The sequence below is a fragment of the Paramacrobiotus metropolitanus genome, unplaced genomic scaffold (genome assembly GCF_019649055.1).
Source record: "Paramacrobiotus metropolitanus isolate TYO unplaced genomic scaffold, Prichtersi_v1.0 Parri_scaffold0000031, whole genome shotgun sequence".
NCBI classification, from domain to species: domain Eukaryota; kingdom Metazoa; phylum Tardigrada; class Eutardigrada; order Parachela; family Macrobiotidae; genus Paramacrobiotus; species Paramacrobiotus metropolitanus.
In genome coordinates this window covers 318,100-335,101 of record NW_026570251.1, presented here as the reverse complement: position 1 = coordinate 335,101, position 17,002 = coordinate 318,100, and the positions used below count along the sequence as shown (strand labels likewise).

Genomic DNA, 17,002 nt, shown 5'->3' with positions numbered 1-17,002 from the left:
GGAACGAAACCTCAGAAATTGGTATGACCGGAGTCACTGTTTGAAAGAAGCGCCCATTCTTATACAGGTCCAACTGTTCCAACGGTTCCAACTGCTGCATTTATGCTGTAATAATAACGAGGACATAAGTACGCAGTAAAGTTTTTAATTGATTGCAATCTTGAATCGTTATACACTTTAACTTAATACTGTTAAATTCTTACCCAGCAGTTGAAACGTCATACCGTTCTGTTGTTCGGTTTCGCAAGGTGCTGTTCCAGTAGTCAGTACGCATAATTTTTCCAATCCCTTCAATGACAACAAATGCAGCGAAAACTACGAAGAATACTACATACACGATGATTAGCAGCACCTTTTCGCAATTCTGCTCAAGGTTACGTGCAAAGCACAACATGTGTTGAAGGTTAGCCATTGTGAATTGAACATATTTTTAAGTCATACCAGCATCCCTTAAATAAGCTAGCGCAGTTTATTTTCCACGAGTGGGTCAAGTTTTAATTCACCATCGTTTCTGTCTATTTAAGCGGTATCGATCAGGTGTGCCAAATATGTACACAAAATATTCTGCTGGCTTTAAAAATGTTCAGTGTAATAAATGATTATCCGCGCTTTTGCGCTTTGTTTGGAATGTGTGTTTGTGGGCCAACTATGTCGGGCAAAACAAACTTTGTTTTTACGCTCCTGAGAAACAGTACCTCCGTTTTTGATCAACAACCAGCACGGATATTATATTGTTACGGCCGGTGGCAGAAGGGATTTGAGAACATTCAGAAACAGGTTACTCCAGTAGAATTCTTGTACGGTCTGGACGAACTCTTTTCAGTTTTGCAGTCAGTTGACAGTAAGGCTCCTACCTTGGTTATTATCGACGATTTAGCTACCGACCAGTGCAAAGATGCTCGATGTTCGGACCTGTTCACCCGTGGAATTCACCACAAGAACGTTTCCGTCATCCCGCTGCTGCAAAATCTGTACGAACAAGGAAAATCCATGCGTGACATCACACTCAATTCGCAGTACTTGATACTATTTAAGAAAGTCCGGGATGTCAACCAGATCGCATTACTGGCAGGTCAAACTGGACTGAAACATTTGGTCGACGCGTACAACAAAGTTACATCGGAGCCCTATCAACCCTTGGTTCTGGACTTGCGCCCAACTTGCCCAGATTATTTAAGGATACGATCGCATGTTTTACCGGGTGAACGAATGCGGATTTATCTCAACCGGAGCGCAACAAACAGTTTACCAAAATGTCGGAACGGGTAAAGGCCTTAGCGCCCTTCATCATCACCCTGCAACACCTGAAGCCAGAGCAACAGAAAGTCCTTGTGGGCTAAATAAACAAATCGCAACTTAAAGCACTGGAAGAAGTTGCGGTCAATATTGTAAAAAACACGGTCAACCTCTCGTCTGCAGAAGCAGACAAATGCAAACGGTATCGGAAAGCGTCAAAGCTGATTGCCTTACGACGCTACCCATTGAAAGAAAAACGAAAATTGATTCAGCAAGGAGGATTTACTGGAGCAATCTTACCAGTCATTGCCGGCGTCTTGACTTCTCTTATCGGAAATGGATGAATACTTTATCGTTCCACGCCGAGTTATGGAAAACCGCCTTCATGAACAACTGCAGATCAATAGGGAACCCCCAGAAGCCCAAAGCGTTCTATCGTTGGACGCCCTCGTACTTCAAACACTGCAACGCACTGATATAAGCGAGCACGAAAAAGCCAGCCAGATAAGCAGTATTCTGGAACGGTTCCTTGCCTTGAAACAAAAAGCAATTCCTGATGAAAATCCATTGGAATTGTCCACAGATGTAACCACGCAACCGCTACCAATAACTGCGGAAAGGAACCTGCAACCCCCAACACTCCAACCACATTCCCGACTGCAACCGCAGGCGATGGTAGTTGAGACACGGGATTTTGATCAACCAGTTCCTCGAAAGCGAAAGAAACCAGAAGACTTTGAGGAAGCTGCTCCTACCAAACAACCTCGTCAACCTTTATTCCCATCCGATGTACCCGCCAAAGGACAGAAACGCCACGACAGCGATCTTGAAGACAATACCAGAGCCAGAGCAGCACGCATTGCTTTGTTTCCTGCGTTGTTGCCAAAGAAAGGTTCAAAACGACATCAAGACGAGAGCGCAGAAGTGCGACCATTAAAAACACCACGCCTGGTGCTGTCTCCACCGACCGCACCAAGGAAGGGTCAGGAACGACAACCTGAAGATACTAAAACCCCAACGTATCCGCAAAAGCGATCTCGTCGGCCGCTGTTCCCAGTAAGCACACTTTTACGTGGGAAAAAAAGAAAAGCGGGTGAAATTGAAGGCAGTGTCAGGAAACTGCGCTCACGTACCATCCAAACGGGAACTGGTCATATGAGAATACAGTGGATTACCCTAACGTAATGGCTAGCCTACTGCCCAGCGTTTTGCGGTTGTGCCGAATATTTAAGATCAACTGCGTGTCAACGTGTTGCAACAAAAGTGATGGAGAAACTGATGAAACGATACCTCATTCCACGCGACCCCGGCGGTCTTCGAGGCGTAGAAAGGTTTCGAAGAAGTCTCAAGACCAGAGCCAACAGACGGAAAGCAAAGGAGATTCTGCAGGAGATCAATGCGTACACTGTGACCAAAGAAAATCCCCGGCGGTTTGCACGCAATCAGATCGTAGTGACCAACCTTCGCCAGCAGTACCAAGCGGATCTGGCTGATTTATCAAAATATTCCAAGGAAAACGATGGATACGAACACCTGTTTTTGTGATTGACTGCTTCTCCAAAAAGCTGAGCATCCAACCGATGAAAACCGAAACGGCCAAAGAAACCAAAAATGCCTTATCGCAGGGCTTTGAAGAACTCGGCGAACCGGAGAAGCTGCAGTACGACAAAGGAACCGAAGTTGTTAACGCCACCGTCAAGACTTTCCTGAAAGAAAAAAAGATTCATTCCTTCACATCGGAAAATGAAGACATTAAATGCGCCATGGCTGAACGCGTCATTCGCACCATCAAAACACGGATGTTTCGCTTGTTTCGAGCGCGTGTATCGACCGGTACATTGACATACTGCAAGACTTGGTTTACTCGTATAACCATTCCAAACATCGTGCCCACGGACTGCGCCCAATTGATGTCACACAAAACAATTCGTTGGCGGTATTCAACAAGCTGTATCCCACCAGTAAATGCCGGCAACCTCGGTTCAAGGTCGGTGATCCGGTTCGCATTACCGTGCACAAAACCAAGGTGGAAAAAGGCTATACGTATCGATTTAAGGAGGAGGTCTTCTACATCAATAAAGTCATCTCGCATACTGTACCGGTATACCGACTACAGGATTACCAAGACCAGCCCATCGAAGGGACATTCTACGAACACGAACTTTCCAAAGTATCGCACCCGGAACAGAAGGAACATACCATCGACCGCGTTATTAGACGCCGTGGACCTAAGATACTAGTACGTTGGTTAGGGTACGGACCTGAACACGATTCCTGGATCAAGGCATCATGTATGAAGGAGCACCGTTCTACGTGACGCTGCCGAGCGATGTCGCTACGGACCCTAGCAACACCCCTTCCAACTGGACGACCAAACTGAAGCATCCCATTACCCTGAAAGGAAAATGGGAAATGGCTTTGGTTGAACTACAGTACCTCAACTCCTTTTTTACTCTTCCTGTTGAGCAGAAGATTGCGGTATACATTGTACGAGAATTCAAATTAAAGAAAGACGAAGCAAACTTCCTGGAATCTGCTGACCAAGTGGTTCACACGGACGAGATCACTATACCACCTGGAAATTACAAAGATGCGGAATTATTACTGAAGACCATTAATTCACTGGTGCCCAAAGTTGGATCGTACATGGTAGACGATACGGTGCGCGCTGATAAAAGCGCTTTAACTGCTGACAGAGCTTTCACTGTTCAACTGCTAACGCCCACCAATCATCGGGTCCGACTAAATATTGGCAACGATCGGGTTTCCGTCGTTTTTCCTCCATCGTCGATAGTTTTACAAAAGATGTTAGGATTTGAACATAGCGTTCTAAAACCCGATGTCCCGTTGGAGAGTAACAGCAATGCATTTATTGGTCCATTTCCTATGGAGACAAAAAACGTCGGTATCCAGTACCTGTCGTTTCTGGCCAAGTCTCCTGATCCAAAGCTTACCACTTTCATTTCGGAGCGACCGGTCAATACTCTACTAGGAAACCAAAAGCCTGTTTGTCTACAGTGATGTGGCCGACTACAGCTTGATTGGAAATACCGCAGCGCAGTTTTTACGTTCCGTGCCTGTTAGAGGAGAAGTCACTCAGATTGTCGAGGCTAGGTTCGACATTCCATACTATGTTCCTGTATTACGACAACTTCGAAACAATAGAGCTGACCATTGCCAACGACCTGGGAGACGACGCCAAGTTTCAAACGGGAAAATCTTTGGTAAAGCTAGATTTCCGACCACAACGACTCTACTAAAATGCCTCTGTTGGAGTACGTGCCGGATCCCCGCCGATACGAAAACGTTTTTTTTTTGAGTCAGACCGGTGGCAGCGCACTTATTCGGTACCGTGGCACTCTTCAAAACGGATCGGGTTTTCCGCAAATTTTGAAAAATCTGTTTGCCAAGCTATCAGGATTCGTTCAGCCAATATTACGGAAAGCCGCACCTCATGCTAGAGCTGCTCTTGAAGCGGCTACACCTCATCTGCAAGAAGCGGCCACCGGGGCTTTTAAAGAGGCAGCCTCACGTGCGGGAACAGCTATAGAGAAACGTTTTGCTTCCCAGGAAGGAGAAGGTGTTCGAAAGAAGCGACGAGTTCAACCCAAAGTTGTTCGACTGAAACGTATACCACCAACTAATATTCCGGATTTCTTCTGATAAATGGCCATGCTAATGATGGCAAATTCTGAGCCGGCCATGCAACTGGAGAACCAGCTCTTTGCATTACCGGCCACTCTAACGGATCGCTGGCGCACGGAAGACGAAAAGCTTATCCCCACTGCCGTCTTGACAGACAACAGATCCGCCGGCGATATCAACTTTTTCATCCCACCTAGCACCTCCGGACTACTCAGTTTAGCGGATATGATCTTGGAATTAGAAGTGGGTATTAAAGTCCGCAAAACCACCAGTGAATGGGAGTTTATCACAACAGCAGATGGTGTGGCACCGGTCAACAACTTTCTGCACTCCTTGTTCTCTTCATGCCATGTCACCGTAGCCAACCGATTGATCTCGGATACCGCGACCTTCTACCCGTATCGCGCTTACCTGGAATCACTGTTGTCTCACACACTGGACGCCCAACAAAGCCAACTAACATCCGCCGCATTCTACTACGATAGTCTGGGGTCCTTTAACAGTGAGACCGCAAATAACGGTGAAAAAAATCGAGCGGCGCTCTTTAATGCAGGACAATACGTACAGCTTTCCGGCAAACTATTTTTGGACCTATTTGATCAGAGCAAACCGCTGTGCACCGGTGTTCCCGTCAATATTCGCCTAGTGGTTAGCCGACCGGAATTTGCCCTACGTGTATAGGATACGGACACCACCAAAACCTTCAAACCATTTATCCGGAATGCGCACCTGTCCATTCGCAGCTACATCCCGTCACCGGACTTTCTGACTGCTTCAGCCGGAGAGCTCTTGAAGAAAACGGTCAAGTACCACATCGAACGCGTAGTGTTGCGCGTGTCGGACATTCCCCAACGAAGCCAAAGCACCGTGGTCAGCAATTTACAGATTGACCAAATTCCCAAGGTGGTCTTTATCAGTTTTATGGACAGCGAAGACTTTCACGGATCACAAAAGAAAAACTCCTTCAACTTCCAGCACTTTAACATTACACAAATCAGCGTCGAAGTGGACGGTCAAAGTTATCCCACCAAACCGTACACTGCCGATTTTGGCCGTAGTTCATCTTTGGAGTGCTACGACGGGCTGCTGGATACTCTGGGACACCGTCCTAGCTTGCAAGGCGGCTTACCTTTCAACAGGACCCAATATAACGACGGATACACCACTTTCGGTTTCGACCTGACTCCAGGACATACCGGCCGCGGACCTCTGACACTGATCAAACAGGGAAACCTAAGCGTCTCGGTGTCTTTCGGGAAACCACTAAAAAATACCGCTATGATGGTGTGCATGCTGGTCTATGATAGCATTATAGAAATCAACCAGCATCGACAGCTGATTGCGGATTTTACAACATCAATACACAGGAAATTACCTCGGCCCTCCATGGGAATCCTCAAACTACATCGGTATTCCGTGGAGTCTACGCCATTGATCAGGTTCCAGTGACACCTGCACCTTTTCCGGAGCCTGTGTAGTGAATACCGACCCTGTCGATCAGGAAAGCGAGCAATGGATTGCGCTGTACCAGGAACAAGCCGGTAAAATGGAAATGTTTGATTCCTACGGGAAAACTTTGGAAAGCTATTCTCAGCATTTCACGCCACTGGTGGCAGCCAATGAAATGACTCTACAAAATGAACAGTTTCAGTCGGAATTTAGCACTGTTTGCGGACAATATTTTTTGTTTTTTATTCTACGACGCTGTGGTGGTGAATCATATACTAATATTGTGCATTTATTTACGGACAGCCGAATAAGCAACGACAAAATGGTGTGTCAGTATGTCAATTCTTTTTTCGACATTAACACAACCATGGTGGATAGAGCTCTACTCCGACAAATGTGCAAGCGTCTAATGAAATAAAAAAGTCACTGACCCGTTTCCGTTATTCGTACCAGTAGATGTGAAAACAGCAACTCAACAATAATCGGTCGAAATAATATCTCCAACCTTGGCACGAATTTGATCACCACGCTTAGCCAAAAAACTAGCCACATCGAGGTCCAAAGCCTGTTCTACACTTAGCTTATCCAGACCAAACAAATTCCCGTGAACCATACGTAATTCCTAGAATCGCTCCACGGCCCCGTTCCATTGCGCATCAGATGGCACATAATTGTCTTCATGGCAGCGTTGAAAGGTCCCATCGTCCAACTGCTTGACCGATGGCGCCAGAGCATCAGCAATATTCTCGCACAGCGTTGGGAATTTCAGTCCTTCCTTGAATGGTTCCTGGATTCCTTGCTCTTTTTGGATTTTGACAATATCCTTGAACAGCTGCAGGTCTTTCATTAAATCTTTCAGTCCATCGTAGCAGCGTTCGCCAAAAAAAATACCGTAGCGGGTGGGAATCATGTCGCCGCCCTTCACTTCAAAGCGCGGAATCGTAGCCACGTTGGTGCCCGTTGAATCGGCTCCAGCCAAAATACAAGTTACTGTCCAACAAGTACAACAGTGTCAGCCGCCCAGTTTCGGCTGCGCTGGCACGGGCCGCTTCATCCATATCGGCCTTCTCGGTCAGCATAAGTGCGGCCAAACGGAGAAAACCAGTTTTGGACAGCGAGATATTTTTTCCGTAGCTGGCTTTCCAAGAATTGTCCGGCTGCTCTTTCCATTCACCGAAAACAATACGAATTGTACTGACCTTTCCGTCGCTGTTCGGTCCAACGTAGACAAACTTGTCGTTACCTAAGCGGTACACCGGTTTTCCCAGTTGTGAGAAAGCAAACCGCGGATGCGTGGATATGGTGGCCGGAATGCTGTTGGGTTTGATTTTCTTGGCGTCTGGCTTTCCTCCATCTTCCGACTCTTGACCTTTCCGCTTGGACTTGGTTACAGCGGTTTGCGGACGCTTAGTTGTCAACAGATCCAGAAATTCCATGGTAAAATTAAAATTTTCAAAAAGGTAAATGGTGAAGAACCTGATGAAGAATCAACCACTTGCATTCACTTTATATAGGAATGCTTCTGGTTTGAGGTGACCCTTTTCGTTTACTCTAGTATCAACGTAATCGATTTTGATTACCTTTACTAGTACAAAAGGTTATCGTTTTCGATTACCTGGGTGATCGTTTCTGATTACCTGGTTAACCGTTTCTGATTACCCGGGTAATCGTTTCTGATTAGCTGGGTTATCGTTTTTGATTACCTGGGTGATCGTTTCTGATAACCCAGGTAATCGTTTCTGAATACCCAGGTAATCGTTTCTGATTACCCAGGTAATCGCTTATTATCTCAACTAGAACAAAAAATTATCCGTTCTGAATACTTCTCAAGTGCACGGTTAACAAACCAAATCATTTGAACTTAATTTGTTTTGAGCTGCTTATCTGATGATATTGTTGTTTTCACCAGGGATGAAATGGCAACGCCTTGTATGCTGGACACCGACTGGTTCGTTATCAATGGAAACAAGTATTTCAAACAACTAGCGTTTTACTGCCCCGATAAAGCTGAGCAGGGTCTGTACACCTTCACGCTACCACGCTTTGCTAATCAGCACATCCCCGAGCTGAAAAGACAAGCGCGCCACTCACACGGTTTACTGTGGAATACGGAAGGAGAATATCGGCATAATCAGGTGACCTGCGCCTTGGAGGACATCTTCCGACGAATTGGGCGACCCAGCCAAGTGCGCTTTTTTGCCAAAGGTCTTGAAAAGTGCCGGCTGTTGGAGCAGTACTTACCGGAAGTAAGGAATTTAGAATCCCTGGGCTGCCCACCGTATCATAGGCTTACCTCGCTGCCAGTCTCAACGCTTCGGAAAGCCGTACGATTCGCCTTGTGGTACCACTGCGATGCCCAGAATCACCAATGTCGTTGCCGTTGCGAATTTAAACTGTACCCTGGACCTGAAGGAAATTGAAAAAACACTACCAATGGCCCAGTACATTCCGCAGCGATTTTCCGGTCTTTTGGTCCGCATCGTCAGTCCTTTTAAAGCGCACTGCCAGCTGTACCGCAATGGAAAAATAACAATTAACGGGGCTCGCTCAGAGGACCAGTCACGGGAATTGATGGAAACGTTTGCTAGTATGTTGGTGGATATTGGGTATCCCTGTATAGTTTCAGGATACCGAGTTGTTAATATCGTAGCTAATCACACCTTTCCTCATCGTGTGCACATCGAAAAATTTAGCGAATTTTTTAAGTTGGAACACACCCCTGAACCGTTCAGTGGGCTCGCTATAAGGCTCGAGGTTAGCCGCGCTGTTTTGTTTCCTTCTGGTAAATGCAATTTTCTGGGTTTGAAGCGTTTTTCTGATTTACCTAAGGCTGTGAAACGTGTCGAGGTGATGCTGCAACAATTTAATAAATTCAAGACAGTGAAAATCCATATGGAAGCGTGTTGTAATCAGAATCAACAATCCGACGTTTGTCATACGTCACTTGAAAGCGTTTTTGCATGCTAGTACTATATATCTCAAATCTTTCTTCACACGTTTTAGGGTATCAGGATAATGAAAATCAACGCTACTACGCGTTTCCAGCATTTTCAGCATTGAAACAAAGTTAATTTGCTCACTCGTTCGCCCATTCAAAGTGAATCCTTTGACTTTCGCCACTGTCTCGCCGTCGTTGGTGACGTACGCGTAGGTTTTGGCACCAAGGCTAACAAACTGCACAATATGTTGACCAGGCTTTAGCTCATCTGTTGGGTCGCCTAAGAAACACCCAGTTGGTGGATCCACAAGTCCCGGTTTTGTCACAAAGAAAATCGAGTCTAAAAAATATATTTTTTGTGCGACAAAAAAGATAGACAAGAACATGTGACTGAATACCTGTGTCAAAGTACAACAAGCGATCCTTAGCCCATGTCCATAAATTTATATAAATGCATTCTTGCCCAACAAGTTGTAAATCTGCAATAATGCTTTGTGTGAGATTACTTCAGCACTGAAAAGAAGAAACTTACGCCGCCAGGATGACATTAGTGTTTGGATTCTGATCCACAAAACCGCTTTCCTTCCTGTACGTCATTTGAACAACGTTTTTGGAAAACATGTCCCAAGACTGCACGTGGTACTTTCCAGACAACAGCATGTCGTAAAATTTATCCGGTTCCGTAACATATACAGTATTCAGCTTGTTATCTTGCATCCCCAAACGTCCCCAAAAACTGCAATTAAAAATAACCGTTTTTCATGTACTAAAATAATCCGTATTCTTGTAAATTACCTATTTAAACATAATTTAGAAAGGGCACGCAATCCGGGATTCAGTGCAATCCTGTTATAAACGACGGCAACGTTTTCGTGTTGCTTAAAGTCTTCTATGTACTGCTGCTTCTGGTCTTCCGTAATGACATGGGCCGGCCATCCACTAGCTTCGGCTTTGATTTTCAAAAACTTGTTGATGTACTCTGCGAACAGATGGTGTTAGTACTCTTCAAAGTGCCAAACTTCATAAATTCTTGTAACGATGTAGCCCCGGTCCAAAGCTTCATTAATTTCAGGGGTGCACCATGTTCCAGTTAGAACACGTTCGGCATCTTTATGTTCGCATTTGGAATTTCGATACTTGTCAACACAAGTGCGACACAGCGGAAACGTTATTTTTCTACCAGAGCGGTACGGTAGTACGGGAAGTTTTAAATCTCTTGGTGAAAGAATTTGACACAGGACAACACCAAAATAACTGCGAATATCTTGAAAATCTTTGGTAATAATTTTAGGATGACCGATAGGATACCGTTCGTTTTTGTTGATGTACGGGTATTCGCTGTTGACATCGTAGTAGCATATTTTTTCGTCTCCACTGACTTCATGCAGTAGCTTTACGGCATTGGTCCGGCCACCGTAGAACGCATCGCGAGGACTTAGCGGTGTAACAATCAAAAACCCATTCACAAATGCTGTTAGTTCAGGATCGGACTTGACTTGGTCGTTGAATTCGTGTTCCCAAATCGCAGTTAGGCCGTATCCCTGACTGCGAATGTACTTTTCGCGCTCCATGGTTTCGTTATATATTTCGGACATGGGTATACTACGAAGAGGGTGTATCGTGTCGGGAGCTTCACACTGCGGGCATCCATGGTAAAAGCAACCGTGAAACTCGTACGCATGGTTGATGTCTTCGCGAAACCCATCAACAAAGTACGGTCCAATCTGATGTTTGGCACCGGTTAGCACAGACTCAATGACGCACTCCTCTTCACGCACCATCCAGGCCAACCATTTCTTTGCAACTTCTGACTGATTGCGATTTCTTGCATGGATGCGATGGGGAAGTAGTTTTATTTGATCAGGTTTGAGAATAAACGATTTCCAATACTGAATGCAAACGCCAGCAATGGTTATTGCTGCCACAAAAGGACAAAGACCGTTACTGATCTTTCGGAAAAGGTAGCGAAACTGTTGACAACACTTGCGCGAAATTGTCACATCCATCCGGCAATAATCCTCAACTTCTTTGCGAAAGTCAAAAAGATTGCCTTTTGCTTTGGATTCAGTCTCGCGCCACCGCATAAAAGACTCCTTGGATTTTTTGTTCATGCTGGAGTACCCGTACTCCTCCGGTTGCGGAAAAGGAACCACTTTATCCCAGTTTTCTTTGCGGTTGAATCGGTGAGGAAACGTTCCCTTGTCAATATCCGGAATACCAAAAGTCGCTGGCCATTTTGCTAGGCTTTGTGGGTTGTAGTTGTAACTGTCTCGGAATCGGATGTTGAATTCACTTACATCCAGCTGCAGGATTTTTCCGCCACTCATAATAATATGAGGTTCTATTCCGTTCCGTAGTAACCAGTGAAGTATGAAGTGCCCATCGAATCCCTACAACATTAAATATCATGTGGTATTATCGGTTATTTTGTCGCAACATTGATTTTACCTTGACATTATGTGCAATTATATAGTAATTCCTGTGTCTTTCATGAAATACAAAGCGTTGCATAGTTGATCCGTTACATTATCACCGAACGATGTTTTCTCTTTTGGAAAAATCCATTCCCGACCGTTGTCATCTTGAACGACCTTATAAAATGAAATTATTGTAAATAATAAATTATATACGGAAAAAAGCATTCCTGCCGCTAGATTAGCCGCCAGTTCGTGATTTTCTGCCACGTAAGTTTCCAAATCAAAAAAAAGAAAGCGCGCATTTTCATGTTCTTTTAATTCCTCTTCTGTCACTTTGTGAGGTTTCATGAAACACTTGTGAATGGCAGGTAAATCATGAACCTTGCAGATTTGACAATAAATTTCTCCGCATCGATGCTCGTTGCCGTTCTTCCGATTTCTGTTGGATACCACACGAAAACATTGTTGACATATAAATACCGTCTTACAAATACTTCTCCGTCCTTTCTGTCGGGGTGTCGATCCAACTTTGTGTTCAGCGAAACACCCATGACCAAAGAACTTGCGATGGCAATCGGGGCATTCAATAATGTCTGCATTATCTGACTCGCGGTTTGGGCGTAAACAAGATTGGCAGATGGACTCACATCGATGATCCGTTGTTTCGTCGTAACCCTTGTTACAGGTAAAACACCAATAACTTTTTTTTAAAAAAATGCAGGCAACGAATTCAGCAGATTAAAGTGATGGTCGTGATGCAGCAAAGTAATGCGTTTTTCCCGCTTTGGTCCACTGTAAACAATGCTGTTGGCGTGATCCACGCTGACAATGATTATTTGATAATCGGAAAGGGCTTGTTGGAACAAAGGGACATCCTTTAAGGTATATTCTCTTTCACCAAATCCAACCTTTTTTATTAACGCCTTTGCTTCGTTTGTTTGGAGCTTCTTTCCGCGTTTTGTACTCCGAATGAGTGATTTATCTGCATACGCTTTTCCCACCACCAGTGCCCTTGCGAGACATATTTTATCCGGTTTTTTGATACGGATAACAGACTGCATATTTTTTAGCTTGTTTCTCAGCAAAATCGGCACTTCCCGCACGCAGCTTCCCTTCGGGATGTCAGTGTGTTGCACAAACACTTCAAAATGCCCGTCAATCATGAATTCTTCGTAAGAATTCAGCACCCGTTCTACTTCCGCTATCCAACGGCGCACAGTTAGTTGCGATCTCTGGATAGCTGGAGTCCAGATCGGATAATTCAGTGAATTGGACTCGATGCGCACGCGAACCATCCCTTCTGGGGCCACGCCTTCTAACACGTGATCCAGTACATGCTGAAGCATGACTGTCATGGCCATAGGTACAGCTGAAAATAAAACGGATTCCAAACCCGTGTCCTTTAAAATTAGTCTTGCAGTTAGGGAAAGTCACACGGCTAAATATGTAATGTCTTTCTTACCTTCACTGAAAAATACTTTGACTGCAACTGAAATTTTCTCCAGAATTTTGAACCGGAATCCGCAATGTATATGTTATCAGCTACATTATCGAGAAAATGATCCGACAATTCTGCAAGTACATATTCAATTCAGCTGGTGACGCAATGGAAAATGGTCACAGTATCACAGTTTTATGCTTGTTTTTTTCTTAAGTTTAATAGACAAAAATCTTATTACATTACGCGCTAGCCGTTACCTGCTTCACCGGATCCGGATCCTCGAGGACTACTTAAATCGTCCTCTTGTCGTTTGCGCTTCTTCACCAGTTCCATCTTAGAAGGACACAACCTCGATTTCGTGAAAGAGAACCTCTGCTTTGGTATATTACGAGAAGAAATTGTAAGTTCGTTTGCAAATATTTGCACATATTTGAAAGCTAGTTGAGAAAATCCTGACCAAATAATTTCGAAGGGTTCTGCTTTATATACCCTGGGGTATCTTGGTATATTGGTTCTACGGTGCTGTATGTACAAAAGATAATCGGATTTGATTACCTCTACTAATACAAAAGATAGTTGTCTCTGACTACCTCTATACTTTCTGCTACTCGCACGGCTGAACGTTTTTTATTATCCTTATTTTTTAGATATGTAGAAAAGGTAATCGGTTTTGATTACCTCCACTCGTACAGAAGGTAATCGTTGCTGACTGCATTGGTAATTGGTTTCGATTAACAAGGTAATCGGATTTGATTACCGAGGTAATCGGTTTTGATTACAAAGGGAATCAGTTTTGATTACCTTTACTTCGTTCGGTAATCAAAACTGCGCAGTAGTAAATTTATCTGACCAACAGATCTAGCTTCAGTTTTCTTTTTTGTACCAGTCACTGAATTGGATCAGAAGTGATATACAAGGTAATCAGTTTTTCTGTATTTTAGGATATAGTTGCTGCGGTGCGTGGATTGTTAACTCTTGCGCTTACGGGATTAATTGATTTCGATGATCACTGGAGGATAACCGATAGTAGGTATTTTTTAAGAGTTATTAATTCCGATTACCTCTAGTAAATAATTTTGATTACCTCTAGTAAATAATAGTAAATAATTTTTCTCTGTAAATACACTGACAACAATTATTTGGATAAAAAAGCATAGCTAGACCCTTGAGACTGTCTGGCAGTACTTGAAACCACGTAGCATTACGCTTATACACCCGCACTGCACCGCCGGTGTAAAATACATAACCAGAAAATTAAACCCATATACAATACCCTGGGTCCAAAAATTAAGACCCGTAAATAATGCCCTAGGTCCAAAAATTTAGACCCCCCGGGTGAAAAAAAACTGGTCAGGTTGGACTGGGATACTACTGCGCGCATGGAACGGTGTGGATGTTGAAATCAATGGAATGCTGCAGTTCGGCTACATCGTCGGCCGAGAGGATGCCGACGGTTCGCAGCGCTTGATAGTGGATTTCAAATGTCCTGAACAACGGTCTGTAGTGGTCCAACTCGGAACGGCTTTTTGGCGGTCCGATGAGGACATTGTTGCAGACAGTCGCTGGGCCGATGATTTCTGTCGTCTACCCGCGCACCCGGGCAACTTTGCCGTGGAGATACTGATCGGCGATCAACCGGGCCCTCCTTGGAAATGGTGTCCCGCCAAAGTGCTCCTGTTCGGCTTCGATTATCTGTCCCAACACGCTCTAGTTGAAGTGAAACAGGATGACCGCAAAATCCTAAAACTGCTCCCAAAAAGCCGGATAAGAAGACCGCTGTCAGCCACAGAACGGCCGCTGCGACTCATTTCGCACAAAAATTTAACTTATTGTTCGAACCGGTTTCCGGAAGGATTTTGGTCCATATTGGAGTCAGTACAAAGCGCCGATTCAAGTATGAGTATAACTAGGAAAGTGCACTCGCTTTTAGCGGGCACTGCATGACCGAAGCGTAGCGGGATCATATAGCGGGAACAGGGCTTAGTGCTGACGGTAGCGCGATTTTAGGAAGCTTTTACACACCGGATTTATATCATAGAATTCTTTATTTTTTCGCAATAGGCAAATTTAGACATCAAATGGAAAAACATTTATCGTAATTGTCTGAAACGGTTCATTTCGCGCGCTTTTTGCACAGTAGCTTTTCTTGTTTTGATGGACTGGAGTAAGCTAAAGAAAAACAAAGGTTCAATTGCAAGTCCTTTCCATGACTTAACACGTGAAAATCCCACATAAATAAGGCCGGACGCGAATTCGCGGGCTCCAAGGTGCACCACTGCTTGGTTACAAGTTATGCCTTGAGCTTTATGAATGGTGATAGCCCAAGCGAGGCATAAAGGCAGCTGTGTTCTTGCGCACTTCTCCGATTTTTCCGTCCAATGCGTTGTTGTTGGCGTTATTGGAATACAGTTATTCGCTAACGTCGGACCAGTATATTTGTCAAACTCAACCAGTACGGCATACGGTAGACTGTCCGTCGGGGATGTGCCAGGGGAATATACAATTTCTCTTATATAACCCAGCGCTCCGTTAACGAGCCCTTTACTTGTCCACAAATTTCGTTTAAGCATGACCCGGCTACCGTGAGAAAGGTATAAAACCGGTTCGAAACCCATAGCTTGTTCTTTGGTTCCTACAAAAAATTAACCGATAAAAAACACCAACGTTAGATATATCCTTAGAATAACCTTTGGAAGCAGTGCGGCCGTTATGTTTTGCCATAATTCTTGCGACCGGCATGTTCAGCTGTCTTAAAGCGTTGGTGTTGTAATTTCGTGCGGGTTCTTTTTCCGAAAAAAGATGCAATGCTCCCTTGAAATCTGTTTTCTCGTTCTCTGACAATAGCGCGTACGTTCGGTTGACAAACTTTTCATAGTCCTCGCTTGTAGAGTCGCCAGTTGCGATACGATCTAAAGCATCCCTTAGGGCTTGTTGATCGGGGTCCGATCCGGTCTGGCGATGTGATGAATTAAGGATGAAACATTTGGTGAATGCGTTTCGGAAAACAAGCTGTCCTTGATCGGATAAATCGCTTGCAAAACCATCACCATATAGCGGTCTGTCCAGTACAGGCGGCAACTTGTTGATGTCTCCGAAAAAATAGACATACATGCCACCAAATGGGAGATCGCATGATTCAGGCTTGGCTTGGCGGCATCTTTGATCCATCTTAGCGAGCAAGGTACACCCTATCATGCTGAACTCATCCACAATAATGCACCGAATATTCTCGAAATCGGACTGGAATCTTGCGAGTTCTTCGTTTTCCAGAGGTACAAACTTCCTGTTAACCGGAATTCTTAGAAGAGTGTGTACTGTCATTCCTTCAATGTTATTGGCTGCCATGCCAGTTGGGGCTACAAGCCGGTACGATTGCTCACCGAATCCAGGTTTGCTCTCCAGCTTTGCTCTCAAGAAGGAAATAAGTGTGGATTTTCCACTTCCCGCTTTTCCCTGTATGATTGTACAGCGATGTGGAATAGTGCCATTAAGCTGTTCGTCGAAATAAGCGTTGACTTCCTCTTGTTCACCGGCAAGAGTGACGTTGGGCAACGTCACCGGTTCGTTAACTTCGTCTGCATCTGTTTTAGCCCGTTCAATGAAACTGTCGGCTTCCGCAATATTTGGGTATTGTTGGTAAGCCGCCTGCCAGTCAAACAGTACATCAATTTGACGGGTACCCAGCTCGATAACTGGCGGTGCATCATGCGGACCATGGCCGTGCAGAACCATATACTCATCTTGGTCCCGATTGTTTGGTGCTTCCGCTTCCTCATCCGAACTATCAGGTACTTCGGCCTCTGGTAAATCGTTTTCATGGGCTGGAAGCGCGAGCGCGTTATACGCTTGTTCTCAACTTTGTCCTTCTGCCAGGGC

At 44.7% G+C, this 17,002-nt stretch overlaps 2 protein-coding genes and 1 long non-coding RNA gene across 3 annotated transcripts; 1 reads left to right on the top strand and 2 right to left on the bottom strand.

The window, feature by feature from the left end:
- The first annotated feature begins 4,902 nt into the window (after window positions 1-4,902).
- Window positions 4,903-6,330, top strand: LOC129588743 (uncharacterized protein F54H12.2-like). Its single transcript, XM_055483108.1, has 2 exons — window positions 4,903-5,442; window positions 5,563-6,330. The coding sequence occupies exons 1-2, from the start codon at window positions 4,903-4,905 to the stop codon at window positions 6,328-6,330; spliced, it is 1,308 nt and encodes a 435-aa protein (XP_055339083.1).
- A 3,081-nt stretch (window positions 6,331-9,411) lies between these two features.
- On the bottom strand, window positions 9,412-9,940 carry LOC129588856 (uncharacterized). Its single transcript, XR_008690532.1, has 3 exons — window positions 9,801-9,940; window positions 9,667-9,747; window positions 9,412-9,608 (listed from the first exon to the last, which is right to left on the bottom strand). It is a non-coding gene; the product is annotated as an uncharacterized LOC129588856 (long non-coding RNA).
- Window positions 9,941-10,263: 323 nt separating this feature from the next.
- Window positions 10,264-11,379, bottom strand: LOC129588742 (uncharacterized). Its single transcript, XM_055483107.1, has one exon. The coding sequence runs from the start codon at window positions 11,377-11,379 to the stop codon at window positions 10,264-10,266; it is 1,116 nt and encodes a 371-aa protein (XP_055339082.1).
- Between the last annotated feature and the right edge of the window lie 5,623 nt (window positions 11,380-17,002).